Consider the following 26028-nt stretch of genomic DNA (forward strand, 5'->3'; position numbering starts at 1 on the left):
CAGCTTAAATTCTCAAGAGATAGCCCCACTACTCGAGAGAAGTGCTTCCTCCTTAAGGCGAGATCAAGACCAGCCTTTTGTGAGCCTTGAGCTCTGGATAGATCATAATGCCGCTGCTCTTATCTGCTGTCACGACAAGTGCAGGTGCGCTATCTCAATCAAAGGTTCGCGGCCGACAATACATTTGCGCAGCTGGCATGGCATCTCTACGGAACACAGGAAAGGTCTTACGCAGCGTCTGGCAGCATTTAAACTACGGAACCCAGAGGACATCCCTGCCTTCGAAGACGGCTCACCTCGACACCCACAATTGCGAACCTACCAAGGATTCTTATGCAAACAACGCAAACTTCGAACCACTAGCCTCCAGACTATCACACAACGACATTACTTAAAGGGGCCTGAAGGCTATTCGTGTTCTTCCGCCAGCGCCAACAAAAAGTTCGCTGTTCAAATAGACGATTTTTGTTGGGCCCGTGCGACTACAGACATGGAACACAGGTCCCGGACGGAAGTATTGGATTGTTGCGGACCACAGTAATGCGGCAGACTCCGCTGGGAATCAGCAAGTCAACGCAAAAGAAAAAGACCATTATCAATCGGTGCGACAGCGAGAGAATGAAAGGAACCACATCCGCGATTTGCGGGCGGTCGAAACATGGATCGACAATTCAAGTACCCCAGCGCTATCTTTCGCCGAACAACAGCCCTGTCTAGAGCGGACTGGTTGGGAGAAGACATTAGATTTGTCGTTGCATCTAGAAAGGCCAACCCATAAACATGTCGCACCGCCAACGCTTACGGACAAGACAGATGCTGCAGACCTCTTCTCGCCTTCTTCACGGCATCCGGTGCGCCCATCTTACGCAACATACGGACTCTTTAACCCAGGGGCGCGTTCTTGGGTTTGTTCTACTTGTTGACTTGGTGTGGGTCACGTCCCGAGACATTTTTAGGCAGCTGCTGAGTCGCTGCGTAGTGGCACGGGCCGTGCCACTGGGTATATAGATGTATGAGAGCTGTCAGCCAGACTTTAATAGAAGTAAGTTCAATCACAACACTACTGATGAAACATTTTCTATCGGTCCCCAAACCCTCTTCTCTCCTTAGATACCATTCAAGACCCAAGCAAACCTCAGCATCTTATTTACGGTCGGAACTTGGCGGCGCTGTATAATAAGCAGCAAGAATTGAACTCATTCAACACATTTCTGGATGACTACTTGTCTCGTAGACAGAGTAGCAGTCTCATGTACGACCGACTGAGTCGAATGATCGAGACGACGAGGTGGTGCGGTTCGATTGGCTGCCCCCTATGTTTCCTCTGCGAAGGTACGGACACAGAACACTCTCTGCACAGGTGCAAGCGGGACAAGTTACGAAACAAGACATTATCCATCATTAGATGGTTAGAAGATTTGCGCATACCTCAACATACATCACAAGGAGAATCTTGCAGCATCTGTTTATCTAACCATGCTTGCGAAGAAACTGCTGCCACGACACGAGATTCTGATTTTGACACGTATGGTACCAGAGACTCTATGAAAGATCCGTCTTTGGATGGCCGTTGTGAGATAAAGCCCATCATTTGTATGGCGCTTGCATCTCTGGCCGCTTACGACGGTCAAATATTTGCAAATATGCTTGCTAAAGTGCCGTTAGCAACTGACGCTAAAGTATGGTTCGAACGAAGAATACCATATGATGGCCGTTGGTTTTCTTACCTCTTACTTGCGTACGAGGAAGTCATGCTAGCATTTTATTACGCTCGTAATATGAGACGAGGGAAAGGCCCATTATGGAGATTTCCCAGTCATCCACCAGCGCCAGAGCCACTAGCTTATCAGGCTATTGGCAAGGCATACCCAAAATGGGATACAGCAGAGGAAGTCGCTAGCTGGGAAGCCGCAATAGGGTGCTGGGAGGACAAATGCCCCATCTGCGCAGGACCTGGCATGGGCGGCCAGGACATACAACATACACTGCGCCAATGCACTCGTGGCGGCAGCCAGACCTTGCGCAGCGAGCTTGCAGAGGCAATGTACGAAGAAGGGATCGATTGGGAACTATCCTGGCGAACTACGAACAACCCTATCATATAGTGTTATTCTTTTGTTTCAGGCATAAAACTTGGCTTTTGAAAGAGAAGTTCCTCCAAGCGCCGGTTTCGTACACCTCTATTCCTTATCTTGGTAAGTTAGTGAATCCTGGAGCTGTTGGCAGAGTTACAGATCCAGCCTCGCACTCTTATACCTTCCTGTCGCCGCCCGTGCCCGCCGCCGCGAGCAGCGATTCCATCAGCCCTACGGCTGCCTGCCGCATCCACCGCCGTTGTACTTACTGGTTATCCAAGATTCCGACATATCGCTTAATCCATACAGCTACCGTACTAGTTGGCATTCATATCCTATCCGAATTCCCTCGTCTTCAATCTTAATTCCATGCTTAACTGGCTCCCCTGCTACCCTACATACCATTTGTGAAAGGGGAAGCGCGTAATTTATATGCATGCTTCAATTCATTGCGACATCCTTTCGCTATCGCATGAATAGACTGCGCGTAAAACTCTTCCTTTTCTTCATATCTTTCGTTTCGGATATGGTAATTGTGTCATCACTGCTCCGTAATTCTGACGGTGACAAGTTGGTGTCAATTTGAGGCTCCGGCTTCACATGTGATTCAGACGCCGTGAACGTCAGCGACGTAGGTTTCTGTAAAGTAGGTGGCTAGATAAATTAGTTATTTTGAACCAGTCTCGAAGCAATATGCACCCTAGAGCGGTTACCTTGGACCTCCTTGCCTCCCCGTTTCTGCAATCATTGACATGGGGCCTGTCCGGAAGATGTCCCGCCCAGGGCAGTGGCCAACGTCTCGCCTCCATGACCCAAGCACTCTTCCGCAATAGGTACAAAGTGGACAAGACCACGAGTTGCCGGTACCTTAAGAGCTTGTTGAAGATGTGCTTGGAACAGTGCTACGTTTCGCTTGTTGGTATTTGCTAATACTTGGTCTGGTAATGCAGTAATGGTCATGATGTAGGCAGGGTCGAATGATCCACCAAAGAGTAAACATATTCCGTGCTGTAGAGATACGACAATAGAACTTATAGGACGGCTGTATCGAATTGATAGATGATGCGTAAGTTCATTCATAAAGAGGTACTCGTTTGTGACCTTCCAGACTCGTCAGCTACATTCTGTCGAGACAGGAGAGAAACGCACAACGACGTTGGTTAGTATGTCCACCGAGAGCAGCGACTCACTACGAACAATCGAGTCACGACGATGACCGACAGAATTTCTGTGAGGTGATCTGCCCGAACTGGACATTCGAGGCTTTGCCAGATTCGGCTTTGGCTGAGATGCCCTCGCATCATGGCCAACAGAGTGACGTCTGCTGTCGGCTGTTCTCACTTCTCCCTCCAGAACAGGTTCCAGGCTAGATCGTCTAATGTTTTGGCTGCTTCTTCTCTCAGAGTACGCAGTCTTAGGAGACGGAGTGCGATGATACACATTGTTCGAGATGGGAGTGGGTACATAGATGCCCTCTGTGGTTGGAGATGGCGCTCGCCGAGAGGCAGGAGAGTAGGCATCTGCCATGCTTCACAAAAATTGCTCACTATTTGAGGATATTGAATAAATCCAGGCCAGAAAACCTGCGAGAGTTGTCCTTTTCTAACGTCTTCTTAAGTAAGGCAGGTTCATTGTATCGTCGTACACGGCCCTAGATTCTGAACGCTCGTTGCACAGGACCCGACGGCCGTGAGCAATGCTGAGTAACATGGAAGACTTGGAGGTTGTGACAATTTCTCACACGAAATCCTCGGCATAAATTAGGGTCTTTTCGCAACAATGCGAAATAGCCCGAAAGATGAGCCATGAAGAACTGCCAGGTGCCAAGCCACCAGATGAGTTGGTCCAATTGTCATGGCAGCTGCACGACTGTGCCTCTTATCAGATAGGACGACGTGGAGTGTGTTGTATGGAATGATTATTCTAAATTCTACGGAGTATTAACATTGCTTGAGCAATCTAAGAACAAAGACGGTTTTTGCATGACCTTGTCCGCCAAGTTCGTAACGTCATAGTCGCATCAGTTCCATGCGGGTTCGTATGCAAGACCGGACAATATATCGTAACACAAACAAGTTTCAGTACTAGTGTTACGACATGGCAGTAAGGAAGTCAGAAATGAAATGGCAAAACGCGTAGTAAGCTCTTTGTGGCGCTTGACGAAGTTTGAAGCCCATCGTGATCCCACGGGAGGCGCGTCGCGATCGGCGAGCAGGCGATTCGCCATATCTTGCACACCACTCAGCCGGGGAGGAAATGATCGTGAGTCTAGGTCAATGATGTATTCCACAATTGTGGATTCCTCCAATTTGGCAAGTTTCTGGCAGGGAGGCATAGTATCCCGTCTTGATGGCGTACTATCACGTCGTCGATTGAGTATACTTCGAGAGACACTATAGACCTTTGCAGTGACCCTAATGCTTAGTTTTTGATCTTGCTTTAAAGCTTCAAGAGCTAATAGTAGTCGACTCTCATTTGATGCAGAATCCACGATTCTTGGTGGAGATAATTAAACATGTAATAAGCTATGTCACACTTCACGACTTGCTTGCATAACTGGACGACGATCGGGCAGAAGATCCCCTGTGAATCGGGCAACGAGAGACTCTTGATTCTCTATCTAAAAGAATGGAATCATACAAAATTATATACTTATTGGAATACTGCTGCCTACGCAGCAGTATTACGATTTCCTATTGCCACTTTGCCACACTCGCATGTTTGCTTGACTGAGGTAGCATTTATTTGGCAATAGCATATTGTGCTTGCTTTGAATGAGCGACCTGATCTTGACAAGCTAAGTTGGAGTTTCGGGGGAAACTGGCCCACTCACTATGAACCTACGCTGGTTCAGTAAAAGCTAGGTACTTGATTAGGGTTGGGGTGGACCACTCGCTATGCACTCACGTTACTGGTTCAGTGCCTTCAGGAATCTCTTTATGTTGGTCACTGGGTGGCTGTTTCACTATCCAGCCAACAATAGGATGGTCTACATGCTGCAAAGTGTCTGCCGAAAGTGAGCGACAGGACTTTTTGTACATTGACCGGTCGTTTATCAAGGTCACTGATAGCTACAATGAGATGGTCTTCAAGACCAAGCTGAGGCGCAACGCGGGGCTGGAGAGACTGATGAATGCGGCTTTTGCGACCAGCAAGGCTAGAACGTCAAAGCAATTCGCTTGGTCTTCGATGGCACTCTAGTCCAGCCGGCGGAGCAACTTTTCCGAGCAATAGAAAACACAGCGGAATGTACGTTGTTCGCCCCCGCCCCCCCTCCTCTGAAAGGATACTGAAGTCCTCACCAATTGCATGGTCAACATTCCAGCCTGGCTGCATATGCTGGCCTGCTGGTTGTCGACCCTTGCTAATGTGCTGGGGGGGAGATGTCGATTTGCAAGCGCCTGCAGCTTTCAGGACTTCTCACAAGCCACCGGGCAAAGTAGGCCTGCATTGTTGTGAACGATGGCCAGCGAGGTCCTGAATACAGGTGGACCAAAGGACCATGAAGGGTTGATGGAAGTGCTGGTGTACAAGCAGCCGCAGGTGGCTACCAGCTGTCAATTGCTTGATGTGCGTTTGTTGCCACCAGCAGTTTCAGTTAAGGAGACCTCAACCTAACATCTACTAGATTGGGCCGAGTTTCGGCTCCCTCGCCCTTTGCCGTCTACCTCGTCGTGAATGGCTAGAGCGTCAGAGCACCAACATCGGCCAAGATGCCGACGATCTTCAGAATGCAATTCCCGCCCCTTCCCCTGCCGCTACCCGACAAAAAGGTGGGCCACAACAGAACCTCCAGTGAAACGAGCGATGGAACTCTGCAGGCTCCTGTGTGCGTGCGGAGCGGAAGCTACGAGACGTCGCACCCGTGGCTACACCATGAATGGCGGGACCCAGAAATCGCTACAATGACGGGTCGAATGATATCAGCCCGGCAACGTCGTCATGGAGCTCTTTGTTACTGGCTGGCAATTACCCATGTACTTACACTGTTTGTCGGAATGTGGACTGACATGCATAAGTCACATGATAGAAGTTGTCTGCAAGAGCACAGCCCCTTGTTAATATCTGGCGGGATCTGGAGCAAAAAGGGAGTAATAACGGTAGAATGCAAGGTGTCAAAACTATATTATCTTTTTGCTAACTAATTGTATTGTGCCATAGAGTACTGTAAATCTGAAAAAAAAAAAAAAAAAAAAAAAAAAAAAAAAAAAAAAAAAAAAAAAAAAAATCAAATAAAAGCAAACTAGAAATCCGCTTACAAGTGAATATTTTCATCTCATCCATGCCCTTTTCAGACTCCAATTCTGTTGGCCAATGTTCGCGCCATGAGCTAGCTGTCTTTTATTATACTTTGTAACATCCTTTGCGACAGCCATAATAGCTCATTTTGTATCGTTAGAATACATTAATACCACACTTTTAACCACACTTGAAACCCGTTCAGCTGGTTACTATTATATCCCTGCCGAAGAAGAAAGCAGCAAAATCATTTTGTGAAACCTGCCCCTTGGCAACGCTCTGTAGACTCGACGAAATGATGTGCTTCCTTACTGATATAGACTTGTATAAGTTCGCAGTTGCAGCTTGTATGCTGAAGTAGCTGCATCTTGAGGGACAGAATCTCGCTCGCCAATGCGTCAAGCATACCGCGTAACTGACGGTTTAAATCTTCCATGGTGTATTCCTTTGACTCAAGTTGGGCGATTTCGTAACGCTTGCGTTCCCGAAACTTGTTGGATGCAACGCGGCTTCGTTCTAGGCAGGTATCATCTTCATCGCTAACTTTTTCCTTGTTGGCAAGGAGGAGGTCGGGAGTGGCAGGAGAAGAGGATTTCGAACGCGACCGACAAGCCCGTTTTAGTTTTGAGTTGACGATATTGATTTTGTCGTACTTTGTCGCTGTCGTCGTTTTTCGCTTCGGGTTTGGATTTAGTTTTGCACTTGAGATTGGAGTTTCTTGCAGTGGAGTCTGAGTAGACTCAGTTGGTACCGAGTTGGTTACCTCGGGTGCGTGAAACGCATGGAGAACAGCCCGGGGCGACAAGTGACTATGGGGATAGTTTAATTGCCCACAGCCATCCATCCAGGTCGAATCTCCGTCAAAGCACGATTCAGGAGAAGTTTCATCAAACGGATTAGAGAAATCAGTGTTGCATGACTCGAGATAACGCTCCCCCAGCTCTCCTTGTCCCCAAGACGAGTAATCGACGGCATCCATAATGAAGTGACTCGGTTGATGCTCAGTGCGGATGGTCTCCATGACTAAACTGAAACATCCACAAGCAATGTTTGGATACTGGGACTTAAGGAGGTGGCAGGTAAAATAAACAAAAATATTATAAACTCTCGATACAAAGGCAGTTTAGTACGATCCACGTATCCTCAGTCGTAGATATATAAGTTCTCAAAACGCTTAACCAGCAAGATGGTAAAGGGCCTCGACAAAAACAAAGTCTGCCCTCCAGGTAACACAGATTCCCATGTCCATAAAAACCGTTGTAGTTTCCTTTTCTCCCAAAGGCCCCCCGGACATAGGCACAACGTGGCACCAAGCTAACCTCGCCTCTGCATTGGATTGCACATTCTTCATTTACCTAATTCTCAACTTAAGACCCCCACCCGCAAAGGCCCACTTCCGTGACGGCTGACACCAACAGTCGTCCTTCGTGGGTAGGTCAATAGAGAGGAAAACCCTCCAGAAAATGTCGACCATTGAGGGGAACAACGCCTTTGATTCCCCGTCGAGACGAGGGTCAGTGTTCTCCGTTGCTGTTAGCAAGGTTGCAATTGATCAGAATCAGAAGAAATGGCATCGCATATCCGTGCAGTCCAGAATACCTGTCAGTGGCATTTTTCTGCAAAGACATGCCGTCGACTGCAGCTTAGTGACAAGGATGGGTCGCAAATGCAGATCCAACGTTTGGCGGCGTGGCGGCGGGTGAGAGGGCACAACCCGCCAACCTGGCAAAGCAGGGGTTACAAAAGCGATGGGAGAAACAAGCACAAAAGCTGTTGATGGTCAACCATTTCTGATGCACGAGGTGGCTATGACACCTTGGCAAAATAGCAGGACAGATGGTGAAATTGACCTTCGGAAAGGGCTGCGAGAATCCTTCACAAGGAGAAAATATGTGCCACACTTTTCTGTAATTGTCCATTTCCTTTTTTTGCCTGTCACCGTCTTCGACCCCATTAACGCCCTTGTTGCTGGTGCAGTGCCTGAAGTGGGCTCTATGGTGGCTTGAAGAGACGCTGTGCCCATTTCAACAAAGCCTCAGCCCCATGATCCGCCTGCTTCACATCTATCTGCACGCACTGTGAAGTACGCAAATCGAATTTTATTTTGACCACTCGCTTACAAAACGAGCTGGTTTGTCTATTGGGAAGACCGTACCAACAGGTAATATTGACCGCTGCCATTGTTAGATCAGTAACAAGATATGTCTGGGGGGGTATACTGTTGGTTTACCTCCTGAGGCGGGACTTGAGAGTCTCTGATAACCCTATCTTCCGCCACCTGGCTTCTACCTCAGACCTTGGCTTCACTCATCCTCTTCCACTATATGTGTTTCCTGCCAATCAGGTAGAAATTTCCGGGCTTCTCAAGGACGGCGAGTCATCGCCGTACAAGCCTCGAAATCGATCGATCATATCGATCAGCATCGTCACTTGATCGATATTTTATTTTATTTTATTTTATTTTATTAATTCATCGGCTGACCCAATCGCCCTGAGGCAATTATGCAGCGTACGACTAAATATACCGCCATTGACGAGCTACAGAGAATGTGCTTGATGTCGACACATGGTCGCTTGCCTGCCCACATCTTGTGTCGTTCCTCCGTCCAGTCGCGGCATTCCAGGAGAATGTGTCGTACCGTTTGGATCCCGTATCCGCATGGGCATTTGTCGGTATCTACTCTATTGATTCCGCGCAGGTAGGCCAGGAGACCGATTTTCCCTGTACGCATCTGCGTTATCGCTGAGCTTATTGCCCTGTGTTTGTCTGTATGGATATTCAGTGTGTCTTTGCCTGGCCGAACGCCGAGTCGGAAAAGGGCCCTTCCGCGCTTGGCCGTTTCCCATGACTGCTTCCACTCCTCCTTCATCGTCTTGCGAATGATGGATTTCGTGGTCGCAGTGAGTGTTTGAATCCAACCTGGTTCTTGTGGAGGTTCTACAGAGGATCGTTGGTTTGGATCGTGGCCGGCTGCTTCCTTGGCTGCTTGGTCGGCTGCTTCGTTGCAGTTGTTTCTGAACGGCAGGTGACGAGATGGCGCATTTGCCTATTAGGCATATGCGCCATGATAGAGTCTGTGGCATGGCTGCCTACGCAGGCAGGGACAATCTACATGTATGTAAGTATCAACGGGGATAACGTCAGCAGCTCTGATACAGCACTTGCAGCTACCAGACAGAGGCTGAAGCTACCAAAAGCAATTATCAAGGGATCAAACATCACAATGCATCAGTAGTGTTATAACGCAACAAAAGCAAGCTGCAGGCAGCTTGCTTTTGCCTATAAAGAGGTCTACCTGATCTCTCTAGATATCTTAATCAAGACTAAGTACACTTGAAGAATCACATTTTCAACTGTTGCCAGGCACTCCAACGTGTGCCGGAATCCATTGGAATTGTACGACCCATCCTAGGTTTCGGAGCTTGTCGAGTGCTTGTATAGCTTCGACCAGGACAGTGATGTAATTAATCGGGGCGATGTTCGCTGGTACCCTGTGGTTAGTAGTGTCCTCGGACCTTTGGGTGGCAATTCGAGGAGGAATAGACGTCGGTTCAGTTTGGTCCTTCCTGGTAGAATTGGTGGTACAGGGCTGTTGAGGTCCTGGTTTGGCGCTGGTTTCTTTCAAAGGGACATGCCAATAGGTACTCCGGCTCTGTTTGGCTTGTTCGACTCGCTGCATTTCCTTCCTCCTTGCTGGGCAGGCGTTGCTCCATGCCGTATGAGCATCTTTGCACACTGCGCATCGAGGGGCGAATCCCTCTACCCCCTTCCTCTGGCAGTGTTTAGTCTCATGTTGCCCTGTACAATAGCCACAAACTTGGGATGCGTTACATTGAGTGCTGATGTGGCCGTAATTGTAGCAGCGGAAGCATTGTTTTATCCTGCAGGCGCGGTCGTAGAGTTGGCATTGGTGTATCTGGCCATCCCATGCCATTCCAGCGTAAATGACAGCGTTGGCCATTTCGGGTTCTGTAAATTCAACGACGATCGAGGATGCTCGTTTGAGAGTGGCTTCCTTGGTCAGCCATCCTGTGTAGGATATCTTTGCGTTGGGGATCACTGTGTAGTTGTCTGCAAGCATTTGTTGAATAGTCGCTTTCTGGTCTTTGATGTTGATGGAGTTGGTAGGGATGCCATGAGCAATAACTCCGAAGGTTGGCACGATAAGTTCTGCGTGTTCTCCGAGGCCTCTGATCCACCCCTTGCTCTCTTTCAACTGTGTAGCTTCGGCCGTTGTGCTTGTAAATATCTGAATGTCGCCACTTTTGAGTTGGTGTGCGGCTACCACTTTGATTGCTTTAGTTGTTGAGTTGCCGTGAATAGCAGCCTCTACTTGTTGTCTGATCCAGGCGGCCGGGTGCATTCGGTACCGTTGAGAGATGCCGTGGTCCTTGAGCTTTACTGTGACTACTCGGTCTTTATATGCCGTAACCGTGGATTGTGTCTTAGTCGTAGTCATGCCTTGCGGCATCGGTGGAGGAGGAGCAGAGCCCTTGGCCTGCGCCGCTACCTGTGCCCAGGAAGCATTTGCGTTTCGTCCTCCCGTAAAGTTAGCTGTGTTTAGCGGAGTCGTGCTTAGCCCTACGGAGTTCTTGATGATTGTAATGTCCTTCTGCATGTTCTGTGTGCACTTGGCTGCGTCCTGGACCTGCTGGAGGATGTCTCCCATCGCCGGTTGACGAAGGACCTTGCCAATGAGCGCGATGGTCGATGCCAGGTATTGCTGTACTGTGTTCCATGGTACTTGATTCTGTCTTCCTCTGTCCACCGCCTGCAGTTGGTTGCATGCTTCTTTAAGGTATGTAGCGTGCTCGTTGATGTGTTCAGGGCCAATGTCTACCTGCGGCCATCTAGGCGCCATTACCGCAGATAGACGCGTTTTCGACGCGTTTTCCGTAGTAATTGCCTAATAGGTCACAGGTTTACTATTAAAATCACAAAATTTTACGCGTTTCAAAAATTCGTTCTGCGATGCTCACGAGCTCTCCTTAGGGCACCCAGAGACGGCTACACTGTCTCTTCGAAGGTTCCCAGTAGACCTCTCGTGGAATTGTCGCCAAAAATCAGCTCTGTAATGGAATATGAACTCTCCAAAGGTCTTCCATTGTGCTGTTAGCGTCGTGATATGATCTCAAGCGTGGTGCGTGGCTGAGTGGCCTGTACACACTTTCCCCACTAACGGCCTGCTAACAGCACCAAGTGGGCGGAAATGTTTACAGGGGAGAGTTCTGCAACTGACCATTGAATTGATTGATTAGCCATCCTGCGTGGCGGAGACGGCTGATTCTCCTAGTCACCCTACGCAGGCCACAGTAGCATCGGCGAATCCTGCAAGCAATCTGGATACGAAAGTGACGGGACCGCTCGTATCCCCATAGGACGTAATGCTTCGATCTCACGGCATAGCGCGCCGTCGACTAGTCATGGAGTTCAACGACCATAAAGCACCTCATGCGCCGATAAAACACAAATGAGCCAGTTTTGGAGAACCAATGTATGAGCTCCGCTGTGTTGTTTCAGCTCGGCATCGTGGTGATCGAATCATCCGTCAAAGCCATGTCAACCTGGGGCATGGAAGGGTTGAATGTAAGACAGCCACATGAAGTGGTCATGAAGACTTTATTTCAATGGCGTGGATCTTTGGTTGGTCTAAAACGGCTCGGGTCGGAGGCGGGGTCAAGTGTGGGCGAATTATTGGCATCAAAATCGATCAATAACATACTCCACCAACGAGCTGGCCACCTTCAACGATCTTCTCCCAAAGATTGTATAAAAATACATGATGTCAAGTCACGATAGGGTCAACTTAATTATTCTAAAGCCAGAATTAATAATTCTGCTGAGTAAAATCCTCTGAGCTTGTGCAATTCTCGTTGGGTTGGGGTTGGGCTATGGCCCAAGCGTTAGCACCATTCCAGTGATGTCGTCGTAACCAAATCCTAGCTTGGACTCTAATTCATTTTTTTTTTCTTGGCGTCAATCTAACAAAATACAGGCCTATGGAGGCACCTACGGACTCATATGTGAGATGTAAGATGGAGTGCTAGAAGCATCCTGGCCACCTCTGTTCCATGACTGGACGGCATAGGATGGAGAAAGCTGAGGGGCGGCATCGGCGGCTAACATTGTCGCAGGCCTGACTCGGTTTGGGCCAATGACTCCGCTCTGTTTCTTGTGGTCTTGGGGTTTCTGTGTATAAATTGTGGCGTTTGTAGTTTGCAGGTTTCACTCTAGTAATCCCTCGCGGCAGTTATTAACAGGATCCAATATCGGGCGCAAAGAGCAAGAGCCGATGCTCTGCCGTATCACATTGGCAATCGCAGGGGCATCGCTATCGCCGAAAAGTAAGAGTAGAATCGGAAATAGCACAAGTCTTTGGCTACTGTACCGATCCAAATAATAACAGGACAACAGACAGGTACTACGCGATCTAGCGCGAATCCAATAATTGCTAAAGTCCATAGGTCCATGAAACAAGTTTACAACAACCATAGTGATAATAATAGCCTGGCCTAATTCGAAGTTCGCTGGATCTTGAGCCACTGTCACCATTCTCGGACGACGAGTTGATCCCATTGTCCACCGTGTTCTTTGTGTTATGTACAACCGACGCACACGTCTACCCCGTCCGTTAAGAACATGCCCCATATCAAGTCAAACGGCATCGGACTTTTCACGAGATTCTACTGCAATTTTCCGTTTCTGGCCGCAAGTCGTCTTCTATTTAAAACAACTGCAGTAATTTCTTATAGATACAGCAATTCTGGCTCCTCGGATAATTCTCATTCATTTAAATTGGCAATTTTAACACAGTTACACTCGATCTAGCCTGACCCAACCATTGTCTGACAGAACCCCCCGGGTCCCGTCAGCAATAGAATGCCGGTCTCACAGACTTCAATATTGATTGACATGTATTCTTTGAGTCTGGGCGTGGCTTCATAATGGCTGTAATCGACGTCCTTACAGTCCAGCTCCGAAACAGGACCCAGCTGGCCAGGCTTGGACGATGACTCGTTGCGTACCTAATTAGCGCCGGCTTTTGAGATTTGACCTGGTGTTCTCCGCCACATTTCTGCCACATTTCTGAGAAACTCTGTCGCGTTTCCACAGCCACTAAAGAGCCTACGCTCCAACGTCGGTCGTGCAGAAAGCCCCTGGTGCGACATATCAATGTCAAAAGCCAAATTTATCAAGGCTCATTCGGCAATCAGTGTCCCGTAATAGGCAGCGTCGCTTATGCCGACTACTACTTACGAGTCAGTTCGCTCATGCAGTTAAATGCTGAGGCGCCAACGTCCCTATGCAGCACCCATTCGCAGGAAAATGTTCCTCACCACCGACTGGCACCGACCCTCATACACCCTGCAGTGCTTGCGCCACTCAAGTTAGATCGCGCAGATAACTTATCTGCCCTGCCGTCCGAGACATATGCACTTAGTGCAGCAGCATCAAGTTCGTCCGCCTGACACCGGATTATGCGTCTTGGTAGAGATATGTGACTTGTGAGAGAGCAAGGTCGAGGGGACGCGACATGTTCTTGCAGCAGTTCGAAAAGACGTATTCGTCTGGGGTCGAGGTGGAGTATATCGAGACGTAAAAGACGCTGAAGAGGACCAATTCGATTAACTGACCTTTGGAGAAGTGGCGCTCTACACGCTGGCTGTGTCAGTAGTACTTCCATGTTGGAACAAACGAATTCTGGAATTCTGGTCGGTTCTGTATGTGTTGAAGGACTTGGTGGAATTCTTCGTCAGCTTCCTTTCGGCGTCTAGTTCGATTTTCCTGCGCGCTTGCAGTTTCGGTAGGTGACATTCACCACCTCTCGTTTGAAGATAAATCTAGCTCATTTCGAAGTGATTGAAACTTCTTCGCCAACTCAGGATCATTGTTCCAGAGATCACTTGTACCTGTCCAAAAGCGTTCAACGATGACTCACAATCCACGACGTGGGGCCTCTAACGGCGGCCAAAATGCAAACGACGTTTCTCGCATTGCAAGACTACAGTCCGAGAATGACATGCTACAAGCTAATATACGGCAACTGCAGGCGGAACTAGCTGACCTTAAGAATGTTCTTGCAGCACACAAATGTAAGCCTACGGCTGTTGAAAACGAGAATCTGCCGAGAGAACTTCCAGACGACCAGGTACAATGAGGGTATACTTCCCAGTGTCGAGAAGTATTAGAATATGGTCAGCCTGTGTGGGCAAGACTCGAATGCTGTCGAAGGAAACACGCACTGTTCCCTGTCTTTATTATGAACGTCGATCGGTCTGTCTGTAGCTCACGCCCGTTAGGCTGGCTTGGTGTCTACTTCTGTAATCAACCGCCCAATTATGCTCGAAACCAAAGAAGGACGTTAGGACGATAGCTGCCATGGCAATAAGCGGCCAAGGAAAGAAGGTTAGGTGTCTTGTTACAATTCACTCCTTGTTTGCATAACTGGACGACCATCGGGCAGAAGATCCCCCGTGAATCGGGCAACGAGAGACTCTTAAATTTTCTAAAAGAGCGGAATTATACAACATTATATACATATTAGAATGCTGCTGCCTATGCAGCAGTAATACGATTTCCTATTGCGACTTTGCCATAGTCGCGTACTTGCTTAGCTGATGCAGCGTTATCTGACAACAGGATATTTATGCGCATGCCCTACTACTACGGTACAGCAATGTCTTGGCTAGTTAGGCACTCTTGTCTTGGAAAGGACGGACAAATCCCAAGAATTGACACCAAGTTCGAACATTTGGCTTGACCAAGTGTCAAGATCAAGTCGCTCATTCAGAGCAGGCACAGTGAGCTGTTGTTTGGGAATCAGTGGTGGACCTTCGAGGTTGAACTCCTCTGATTTGCAAATGACTGATCCAACACCTAATATGAATTCCACTTCTGGGGTAGGTCGACAGTCCCAGCATTCTGGTAGCCCTGCCGTGTCACTTGTTGCTAATTCTCTTACTCTTTATGTCCGTCTTCTCTGCCGCTGTCAATTCTAGAACCATCCGCCGCTTTCTACTCTGGCTTCCAGAACCCTACCAGTCACACTCTCCTGCGCGCCAACATCGTCACCACTGGCCATTGCAAGCCGACAAAATCTTATGACCTTAACTCTGTAGCGTCATGACTCGACGCCGCATGAGCCTCTGCAACACTTGTTTCTGCCGCTGGATTTTCCGTGTAGACCTTGTGGCCGCCGCAATAGTCGTAGCCAAGTACTGTCCTTCCCTAACCTCTGTTCTCTGCAGTTTCAGCCCGACAAGCATGTGCTTAACTGCTTGCTATGTGACCCCGCCCAGATCTTCGCTGATGGTTGCCTGTTCCGCTCCCGCTTTACCTGTCACACCATCTGCAATTCACCCAATCGGTGAGTCTTTGGTGGCCGATTTTGCGTCCCAAGTGTTGCCACCTCCACAAGATCAGTCGCTTGCTGCGTTTCGACACCCACATCTGAGCTGCTAGGTACAGGACGTTTCAATTTTGTGGTAAAACTCCTTCAACCGGTCCAGTACCATGGATGTAACAACCTGCCTAAAGACGTGCAAGGAAGAAAATATGGAAAGCCTCTGAATCTAATGACGTTCCTTACGGAGCTCCAACCCTTTCTATGTCCCCGAAGCCAACGGATCTCGCTGATCCACTTCCCCCTTGACTATCGTCTCTTTGTTAACTTCAGATAGACTTCGGCACTGGGCATTCGGCAAGTCGTCTGAACTCTTACAGCTGCTTAATTTAAGCATTCTGTTCAACCGCGTTGCCACTGCAGCCGCTGAAACAGAGGGAAGGGGGCTAAATTCGTCTCCTAGTCATGTATATGGCATTGTGTGGCGTGCAATCATGCAGCCCCATTAAATATTCTCCTTACTCAGAGCATAAGGTCATCACCATTTTCTATTTGCTTATCTGTACTCCATCTTCATTTCTCGGGCAACTCTGTTGTTTGGCTTCCACCCGGACAGCCGTGTGGCAGGTCGAAGTTCAACAATTTAGCCCGCATTCACAACCAACCCGCCCTGTGGCGTTTTCACAAGCTCACCACCCTGGAGAAAGCCACACCGTAGCCTGGCTGTCTGTGCGCCAACTTCGAATCCAAACCCTGTTGTCTCTCCATATTGTAGTGTTTGGAGTTTTGAGACAATTATGGCGGGTCCGCATCTAGGCATGCCGCTTGACCAGCTCCAAACAAATTTGTGCCTGGGAGACCTTAAACTTTGGCATGACTTGAAAACTTTCCATGTTGTCATTTGTCGTTGGTATTATTATTCCTCCTATCTCATTACGGCGCTGAATAAAAGCAGCGGCATTTCCACGGCTCTCTATCACCGACTTGACCGCTGCCTAGGTTCGTTCCCCTGTTGTCATCTTAACTCAGACACCACATAGAGGAACCCGTTCACCTTCACAGATCCTTGTTCGAATAAATTGTTCGTCTCCACCTCATCCTTATCCTCGCCTACCTCGGGCAACATATTTGTGTTCCTCATACCCGCCGAGACATAACCCTTTTTCGACTAAATGACAAGTCCAGCAGTAAGTAGTAACATACCAGGCTCTGTACTGGAACCTTGATCCATTCTTGCAGGAAGATGTCTAACGTGGTGAAATCCGGCATCAATAGAAAAAAGCCGACTTGTCCCGAATCCGGGACAATCAGAGGAAGTCTCGGGCTCGCAGGAAAGAGTACTTTCAGGAACTGGAGCAACGACTGCGAGTCTACGAGCTCCAAGGTATCGAAGCCTCTGCAGAAGTTCAAAAGTCCGCCAGAAAAGTCTTTGACAAGAACAAGCAACTGAGAGAACTCCTCAACAAACATGGAGTCACTGATGCATACATTTTGCAATATCTACAACGTCCCACAGTCAGCACTCCCGAGTCTAGCCTAGACCAAATGATGCAGGCAGGAGCCGGAGAAGTGGCCACACAGTTGCAGCAGCAGCTAATGTTACCTAAACAAGCGGCGTATCTTGAGAAAAGCATTCTATTTGAAGGACCCAGACAATCAAACCACTCGATATCAGTTATCTCTACAACGCACTCGCCAGGCTGGGAGCCATCACAGTCGACCATGGCCTATAGCCACCACGCGCAACAACTTGGCGTATGCCCACCAGAACGTCACCATTACTCTCCATCGGTCTTTCTTACGCAGCCAGCCCCCACCCAATTGAATCCGTTCCAAAGTTCTTGTCCAGGACACATGACGAGCGACTCTTCGCATGGCTTAGCAAAAAGCGAGCCAATGCCCGGGGATAGTCGTCCAGCGGTGAATAACAAGTCTCCAATGGACCCGTGTAAGGATCTTGGGAACTAGTATGTAACACATGGAGAGCCTGCTAGCAAACTACTTCAAGGTCGTTGATGGACGGGTTTGGCAACAAATGAGATCGCGCAGATTCTTTGTCGAATGGCCAAACAAAGATGATGACACGATGACCATATAAAGTTGCTGATAAGAGACCGGCATCTTGCAACAGAGTAGGTGAACAATTGGAAGGTCTTTGGAGGTTGGCGGTTTTGTTGTTTCAGATCACTGGGAGTACGATTTTGGACACCTCCCCTCTGTCCATCTTGGAGGACGGGGGTGGGAATGTGCCATTTGTATGGCATTTGTAACGGCTGAGCCGTTGAGCACTCGGCTGATTCCGATGCTAATGACGCCACCAAGAAACTATTTGACCCCCCCTGAGCGGTGTGCAGAAGTATGGCTAGCTAGCCAGCCCTTGACCTATTCCGTTCTTGCATTCTGCAGGGATCAACGAAGTGCTCCAGACATCGATCAGGCGAACTCGAGTCAGGATCGCAGCCATAACTGATTCTCCACACCGACATTGCCACATTTGGTAGCACAAAAGCTTCGGAAGTCCCCTAATCTTCATCTAAGTCTATTTATTTGCGGCGTCGGTAGATAGATATTGACAGATTCCCAGCCTGGCATGAGAAACTGAGCTCTTCACGGACAGGTATTCTCACGCAGAGGCGTTTCGTTAGGTGCTGTACGGAGAGATCTCGTCTTGTGAGGATCCCTATTGTCGGTAGGGTTAATTGTAGTTCATATTGCAGGAACAAGTGAATTTTCAGTGCAACGTCCCCAGTAGCGCGCTGATTATGGAGTTGCGGAGTCAATATTGCAGACGGCTCGGTTTGTGACTGGGTATTCCTTTTTTTTTATGCTTTTGCAGCCAGTTGTTACCTATCTCGGTGTCCGAAATGCCCCTACACTTGATTGCAGAGAATCCAGCCCGATGTTGAGATGTTGCCCATCAAGGTAAGATGCTTTGTTGCAAAGTACGACCTAATCTCCGTCTTGCGTCTCATTCGCCAAGGTGATTTCAATGCAGACAAACTCATTAGTCTTGCCATAAACTTACTTGTCGTCGTGGCGGATTGTGACATGTCACTCCAACTTTCCGGGCTGTGCATCATTTCTTTGGGGGTAATGTAAATTTACATGGACAGGGGTGGTCGTTCCGATTGATATGGGGATCGAATGTGGTGACTGATCTGCACACGTTCATGTGTCCCTAGCCAGGATCCAGCCGGTTGAGGACCTAGCGGAGCGATGAGATAACAAGTCTCACGCCACCTAGGTTGCGGTTGAGCTACAGAGGCATCATAACCCCAGCAAGAATGTTCGTATTCGTCTAATTCAATCCCGTGGATTTTGGTCAAATGATAAGAAACGTTGTTGAGACAGCCGTAGAAGAGGTCAGATCTATACAATGCATACAGGTATAGATCTTCTCATTTCTTTGTTGGGAAAGCAGGCAGACTCTGAGATCTGAGGTTCACGTGCATGAGCCTAAGTATTTGCGATTGTATTCCGTTTTCGCGTCTCCCGGTTGTAGATGCTAGATGTATGTTTTTGGAGTGGAGTGCTTACAGACGGGGGAGGCATGGCGACGGATCAAGCAGAGGCTCCGCAGCCCCGACAGCCCCGACAGCCATTGGAATCGAAGGAATCACAGGGCTGATCGGATTAAAGACGCGATTGTTCCTGACTTGAAAGACCGGACAATCCCAGCGTTAATACCCAACTCATGGCCGTTTTAGGTCGCCGGCAAGGCGACATTTGCTAGAACGAAGCTCTGGTCGCTCTCTTGATTGTTTCACCTGCCAGACGAAGCCGGTCAGGGACGAGGCACCAGCGAGTGCTGCCGCAGGCCACCCACAGTCCGGCTTTTATTCATGGAGGAATACTGTCTCGGGACACGACACCTGAAGGCCTTCCCACGAAGTAGTGACAGCACCTTAGCTGCATCGATATCTCCATGCAGCAAAACCTCAGGAGGCTCCCAGGCTTCCACGAGGTGCCCCCTGGCGAATGGTCGGCGTTGTTCAAAGCAAAGATCGACCAGTGCAAAGTCATATTTGACTTTACCGACGTAGCCTGTGATCTTAAGTCCAAAGATATCAAACGACTTGCATTGTGTGAGCTAAGGGACCACGTTGCTGACAACAAGCATGTCCTAGCACACTCGATTTACGAGTCAGTAGTCGACATGTTCGGCAGGAACGTCTTTCGAACAATATCGCCGCCAACATACCGCCACCCCGAACTCTTTGACATTGAGGACGATCCAACTCTGGAGGCTGCTTGGCCACACATTGGAGCGGTTTATGAATTATTCCTGGCTGTCATAGAGAATCAGCATTTCGACATCAAGATGGCTAGGGCGTACATCGACCAAAGCTTCGTGCTCCAGCTCTTGCAACTCTTTGGTTGTGAAGATCCCCGTGAACGAGACTTGTTAAAGACGACGCTCCATCGCATATACGGCAAGTTCCTCAGCTTACGATACTTCATTCGACAATGCATCAACCAGATTCTCCTTCAGTTCATCTACGAATCCGAGAGGCTCAATGGTGTTGCCGAATTGCTCGAAATCCTTGGCTCCATCATCTGCAACCTCATCATACCTTTGAAAGAGGAGTATAAAACCCTTCTAAGCCGTGTTTTGCTGCCACTGCACAAGCCTACGATACTTAGCAAGTACCATCCGCAGCTTGTTTGCTGCGTCGTGCAATTCTTAGAAAAGGATACATCGGTCACTGAAGAGGTTAGTCGGCAAATGTTGCGCCTCGTTACGCGCTCTAACCGGCATAGGTGATACGCGGGCTGTTGCACTACTGGCCAAAAGTCGACAGTACCAAGGAGGTATTATTCTTACATGAGATCGAAGACATCTTGGAAGTCATAGATAGAGCCGAATTTGTGAAGGTCCAGGAGGCTCTTTTTAAGCAATTTGCTAAATCTGTCGCTAGTCCACACTCACAGGTGGCTGAGAAAGCACTGGACTTTTGGAACACAGATGCGTTCCGCAACCTCGTAAGACCAAATGTAGAGGTCATCCTTCCCATCATATTTGGGCCTCTTTACGAGAACTTCAGTTGCCATTGGAACAGGTACCAGACCCCTCTATCGTCGGTTGGATCACCACTAACAACATATAGGACAGTCCAACGCAAGATGTACCTTGCCATGGAATTTCTCGTGGACACCAACCCACGACTGTTTGACAGCTGCATTCATCACCACCCAGCAGAGCAAGAAAACATGGCAGCACGAGACGCTCTGCGTAAACTTAGGTGGGCAGGCTTGTACGAAAAGCGAATCAGCGAATATCACTATTGCGGCCGTGTCCTACTTGCTGGAAAGCTCGAACGAGGAGCAATAGAAAGCGCTGAGTGATTCACATTCTCGGACATAGGAGTCCTGAATCCCGCCGTGTGGCTGGCACCGTCAGTGATGTTGTACTTTTCGTACAACACTGTTGTACGTACGTACGTACAAGAAGAAAAAGTACGTACGTGTACTGCGTACGTACGATATTCCAAATAGGGGAATTTGTGGGTCATATCGTACAAATACGGGGCTGTACAAAAGCTCTGATGGCTCAACGCACTCCTGATTTTGTACCAATTGAAGGTATCGCTAAAAAGATGGCGCCCACCAAAGCTAACGCTGCCTTTGTTTGGCGACAGTTTATTGACCTCGGCCGCTCTAACCCTAAGAAAAGCAAGCGATACAGATGCCGTCACTGCCAGAAGGACTTTGCAGCCACTTCTATTGGGCGGCCTAAAGAGCATCTCGCTGCGTGTGAGAAATGGCAAGGCAAGCAGCAACAAGAGCGTCAGGCTCAAGATGAAGCTGGACATCCTCCCCCATATTCTGAAGCTATACAAAAGAAGATAACCGAGGTCGGAGTTCAGCATATCTCGCAAGACGAGAGTAACAGTTTCGCCTATGATGCCGCCGCCGCCGTAATCGCTGGCGGCCGCCCCTTCAGCCTGTTCGAGAGCCGGCGTTGGCATTATTTCTTCACTCGCATTAAGCCTGGCTGGAAGCCTCCTAGCCGCGCTGCTATCACGAGAATTCTCCCCGACTTGTATCAGGAACTCCTTGACGAGGTTTTCCAACGCATTACTAGCTCAGAATGGTTCAATATAATATTTGACGCTTCCGATAATGTTTCCGGCCACAGAATCGTTAATATCTCGGTACAAATACCAGACGGCCCAGCTTTCTACTGGAAAACTTTTGATACGGGAGACGAACAGCACACAGCAGAGAACTGGGTGAAGTTGATATGGAGAGAAATGCAGAAACTGTGCGGCGGTGATCTCTCCAGAATCAACTCTATCTGTACGGATACCGAAAATACGATGCGCTCGGTACACGATTTACTAGGGAGATTCCCAGAACTCTCACATGTCAACTTCTCTCTGTGCGATTCTCACGGCCTTCAGCTCTTAATTAAAGATATCCTTCTCCTTCCATTCTTTGAGGATCTCTTTGATAACGTCACCACACTTCTCACGTTTTTCTCACGGTCTAAATTACAATTGCAAAGATTGAGAACGTGCCAGCGCACAAGGTGGAACGGAATAACTCGCGCGCTGATCAGAAGGTAACTCGCCAGCTGTCTGTCGGCTACATCCCCATACTAACCAAATAGTGTAATTACACGCTGGGGTTCTCAGTACAATTCATTTTTCTCCCTCCTCCGTTCTCGAGACCCTGCCAGAGACTGGTCTATTCGAAAAGATGTACGAGGCGAGCTGCGATCCCAAGGGTGCCCCGTTCTCCTGCCCGAAGCGGTTCGGATCATCAAAGACAACAGCTTCTGGCTAAAACTTGAGACTGCGATCGCTGTGCTAAAGCCTGTGAACGACTTTCAACACGCTTCCGAGGCTGATGAGTCGGGAATCGCGTACGTTGTAAATCGCTGGCTGCAAATCAAAAGCAAGTGGGCCGAGATGAGGGAGGCTGATCAGTTTCCTGATGTTCCGTGGGATGATATTGACGCTATATTCAAAGCACGGCTTGATAAGCAAACGTACAATATACATTGGGTCGCTGATGCCCTCCGGCCTGACACAACAGGTCCGAATTCGAAACTGCCACCTAGCGTCTTTGCGCGCGTACAAGAGTATTTGCGGAAACATCTGAAAAACAACGACGAGTATCACCGTGCTCTCTCCGAATTCACACACTTCCGAATGCGTACGGGCGGCCCAGACGGCTTATTTAATAAGCACAGCGCCGTATACGACGATGGCTTTAAGCCAGCAATGGCATGGCAGTGCCTCCTCAACCAGGGCTCGATTCTGGCTAGAGTAGCTGTGAAGGTGATGAACACACTTGCGAACTCCGTACCCTCAGAACGAAGCTTCTCTGCTATTAGTTTTATACATACAAAAGCTCGGAATCGCCTTACGCCAGTGCACGCTGACATGCAGGCCTTCATTTTTATGAACGACCGCGTGTTAGATCGTCTCAAGGACGAGAAGTATGCCCACAAAAAGCGCTGGGCGGATCTTGAGGAGAAGGACTGGCTAGAACTCGAAGATTCATATCTCGAGTTATTTGTGAATGCGCAGGGCAAGAAGGTCTGGATGGACGGCGCGATGGCCTCAACCAATGAGGATTTTGAGTGGGAGGGTGTATTACAGTCGACGGGTGATATATTGGGTGTTGGCACTGAGGTGGAATCTGAGGTTTGAGGCTCAAAAATGGTGCAAGGGCAGGGCTCACTATTGCCCAAAAAGGAAGGGGAAATTTGTATGTATGTACTGTATTGTACAACCCCATTGTACGTACGGTACTAGGGCTAAAATACAGTACTGTACGTACACGTACTGTACAAGGCCACATCACTAGGCACCGTGATTGCAACGTGGTTTGTTGCGACAATGGCACTGCTGTACTCGAGACTCAACACAACTCTATGAAAAGAGGAACACCTGCCTGCAGTCGTATGATCATGCTTACCCTCCCGCTTCTATCAGCCTGTTGACAAGGGTACCCTGGAATTGCTCCGTTGGTATCATAGGCGCTTGCATTATGTGAATCTTTGTTTTGCAAATATTTGGGTCTCTGTACATTCGTGGCGCCGGCTGCAGAACTCCCACAAACATCACATAGGCTTTCCAGGAATTTCGAAGCGATTTATTGTGTAAATACGCCTTATGACAATACTGAGGATGGGACTATTGTCAACCACGGAAGTAAGCGGCTATGTATGTATGCATGTATGTATGTATGTATGTATATATGTGTATGTATTTTCCGTCCAGCAGGCAAAAGCTGCTCAGGTCCACGAAGCGGGGCACAGGACATTGGTAGGCTAGTGACTAATGTGTATCAGTGTAGCAAGAATTTTAACCAGGTTATGCACCGGAAGGGAAGGTTGTGCTGCATTACTATGGTTGCAACACAAAAAGTGCAAGTTGATGATGTTAGAGAGGGAAGTGCAGAAACCTGTTGATCATAGGTGGTGTGCATTGCAAGTGGAGCATAAAAACGCACGTCTCTTGTCTTCCTGGTTTTATGCTTTGCAGTATTCCAGCTCTCGCACTTAGGGCGCTAAAAATCGTTGAGAAACGGTTATGTTCTTGATTGAAGTTGTTCTAAGGTGCGGGGTCCCATCCCGCAGATGTTTTTAAAGTACACAGGTGGATTACTAACAGTTGTTTCATGTGGCTCGTCAAAGATCATGCATTATTTGCGACACCAGCACTACCCACAACTAGAGCAACCTGTTCACACATAAGTCACAGGTCAACCCCGCAAGTCACTCGAAATTTGCCTTTTACTGTGGTTCTCTTCCCCCTGTATACATGTGTGTGTATTGTGACAACAGGGGCAATAAGTGTTCTGAGAAAATCACTGGCAACAATTCACCGACGCTGGCTGCTTTTCGTCCACCTTCACTGGCGTGCCAGTATGAATGAAGGACGGGCAGCTTCCGACGGTCGCGAAAAGAGTCCGGATGTTCAAGCTGAGATTATTGCCGCTCTTCCACAGCACGGGAGGCGCCGGTAGTAAAGCAGGCGCCAGATCCACCAAGGTATAGCCCCAAATGGAAGGCAGTACCCACTCCAAACCGCACTGCTCATCCTAAAAGGCCATCTCTCGTTGTTGCCAATTGATGCCAGGAATGCAAGTGGGTGTAAATCCGGCAGATCACCAGATCCGGCGCATCACCCGAAATCCCTTATGCCCATTTGGCAATGTTGTCGAGTAAATCAAGTAAGGCCGAGTAATGGAAGCAGATTACATTGCCCGGTTGACCGGGAGCCCTTACTTTACGACCAGTGTCTTTGCGAGGACAGAGACGGCGTGAGACATGCCCCATACCTAGTACTGAGACTACTTGATGTTAACCTTCTGCAGAACCAATTGATTGAAGCGTTGATGCTGTGGGAGTCCATCGTCAACTCTCCCTGGTTGAACAACTCGGCTATGATTCTATTCTTCAACAAGATGGATTTGTTCATGGAGAAGCTTCCCCTCAAGCCCATTTCCAAGTACGGATTCACAGACCACCGTGGACGCCATGACGATTATAAGGCAGTCAGCAAATATTTCCTCGATAAGTTCCGTGTGCAAAGCCGATATCCTGAAAAGGAGATGTATGGGCACTTCTTGTCCGCGACGGACACTGGCTTGGTCAAGATTAGCATGAGCTTTGTGCAGGACACGATTATTCGGCGAAACGTAGAGCAGCTCAAGGTCATGCTCTGAGGGCCTGCTTTGAATGCGCCCATCCTCACATAATATATATACGTTATATAGCGAGATGTAACAGGTTGAGCCTGGAGGTGGCTCGACTTGTGCTCTCGCCTTCCGTCCCTGCCATGCCTGCCCAGTGCTCCTAAGAGTGTAAATGGTGCGTGTGGACACCTTAAACTGCCCATTTAGTGCGTTTCTCTCGTAACATTTGGCTTTGCAGAGCGTTAACGCGTACACAGAGAATATTATGTCCGTGAAGATATGTTCTGAGCTGTTGGTGGTCCTGTTGGTGATTGTGTTGTTGGGGGCATATCCATCACTTCAATTCCGCCTCTCCATCACATACTCCTCAATCACCGACACCGTAAACAATTGTCGGGCAGGACAAATGGAGTACACAAGTCCATCAAGAGGGTCGGTAAACACCATCGTTATTAATTCGCTACAGCATCCGGAACATCATACTAAATGGTAAATATTATATCATTTTTATACCGGTCCATAATAAGACAGTCTTTAATCGGACGCACCCAAATCTCTATTCGGACGCACCCCCCCACATTCAGCCACACCTAAGGTACCTTAAGCCACATAGCCTCCGACTTCGCGGACTGAAGCAACCGACGTCGAAACTGTTCAGTGTTGGTTGTCATTGTCGCCATTCTTAAAACTAACCAATTAAGCATTATTGAGGTGAT

At 48.6% G+C, this 26028-nt stretch overlaps 6 protein-coding genes across 6 annotated transcripts; 4 read left to right on the forward strand and 2 right to left on the reverse strand.

Annotated features, from left to right (window-relative positions):
• Positions 1 to 5537: 5537 nt before the first annotated feature.
• Positions 5538 to 5874, forward strand: VFPPC_14968 (hypothetical protein; the record flags this gene model as incomplete). Its single annotated transcript, XM_018292732.1, has 2 exons — positions 5538 to 5645; positions 5704 to 5874. 2 exons carry the CDS (start codon positions 5538 to 5540, stop codon positions 5872 to 5874), a joined length of 279 nt encoding a protein of 92 aa, XP_018136192.1.
• Positions 5875 to 6561: 687 nt separating this feature from the next.
• VFPPC_14967 (transcription factor atf21) lies at positions 6562 to 7335 on the reverse strand (the record flags this gene model as incomplete). The annotated part of the gene is made up of 1 exon (XM_018292731.1): positions 6562 to 7335. The coding sequence occupies one exon, from the start codon at positions 7333 to 7335 to the stop codon at positions 6562 to 6564; it is 774 nt and encodes a 257-aa protein (XP_018136191.1).
• A 2044-nt stretch (positions 7336 to 9379) lies between these two features.
• VFPPC_18526 (hypothetical protein) lies at positions 9380 to 9550 on the forward strand (the record flags this gene model as incomplete). Its single annotated transcript, XM_022430120.1, has 1 exon — positions 9380 to 9550. One exon carries the CDS (start codon positions 9380 to 9382, stop codon positions 9548 to 9550), a length of 171 nt encoding a protein of 56 aa, XP_022284871.1.
• Positions 9551 to 9664: 114 nt separating this feature from the next.
• On the reverse strand, positions 9665 to 11176 carry VFPPC_14966 (hypothetical protein; the record flags this gene model as incomplete). The annotated part of the gene is made up of 1 exon (XM_018292730.1): positions 9665 to 11176. One exon carries the CDS (start codon positions 11174 to 11176, stop codon positions 9665 to 9667), a length of 1512 nt encoding a protein of 503 aa, XP_018136190.1.
• A 5654-nt stretch (positions 11177 to 16830) lies between these two features.
• Positions 16831 to 17626, forward strand: VFPPC_11837 (hypothetical protein; the record flags this gene model as incomplete). The annotated part of the gene is made up of 2 exons (XM_022428790.1): positions 16831 to 16864; positions 16941 to 17626. The coding sequence occupies 2 exons, from the start codon at positions 16831 to 16833 to the stop codon at positions 17624 to 17626; spliced, it is 720 nt and encodes a 239-aa protein (XP_022283919.1).
• Positions 17627 to 21255: 3629 nt separating this feature from the next.
• On the forward strand, positions 21256 to 25342 carry VFPPC_18527 (transposase; the record flags this gene model as incomplete). Its single annotated transcript, XM_022430121.1, has 3 exons — positions 21256 to 22223; positions 22272 to 23313; positions 24992 to 25342. The coding sequence occupies 3 exons, from the start codon at positions 21256 to 21258 to the stop codon at positions 25340 to 25342; spliced, it is 2361 nt and encodes a 786-aa protein (XP_022284872.1).
• Between the last annotated feature and the right edge of the window lie 686 nt (positions 25343 to 26028).

Source organism: Pochonia chlamydosporia (genome assembly GCF_001653235.2).
Source record: "Pochonia chlamydosporia 170 chromosome Unknown PCv3seq00022, whole genome shotgun sequence".
NCBI lineage: Eukaryota > Fungi > Ascomycota > Sordariomycetes > Hypocreales > Clavicipitaceae > Pochonia > Pochonia chlamydosporia.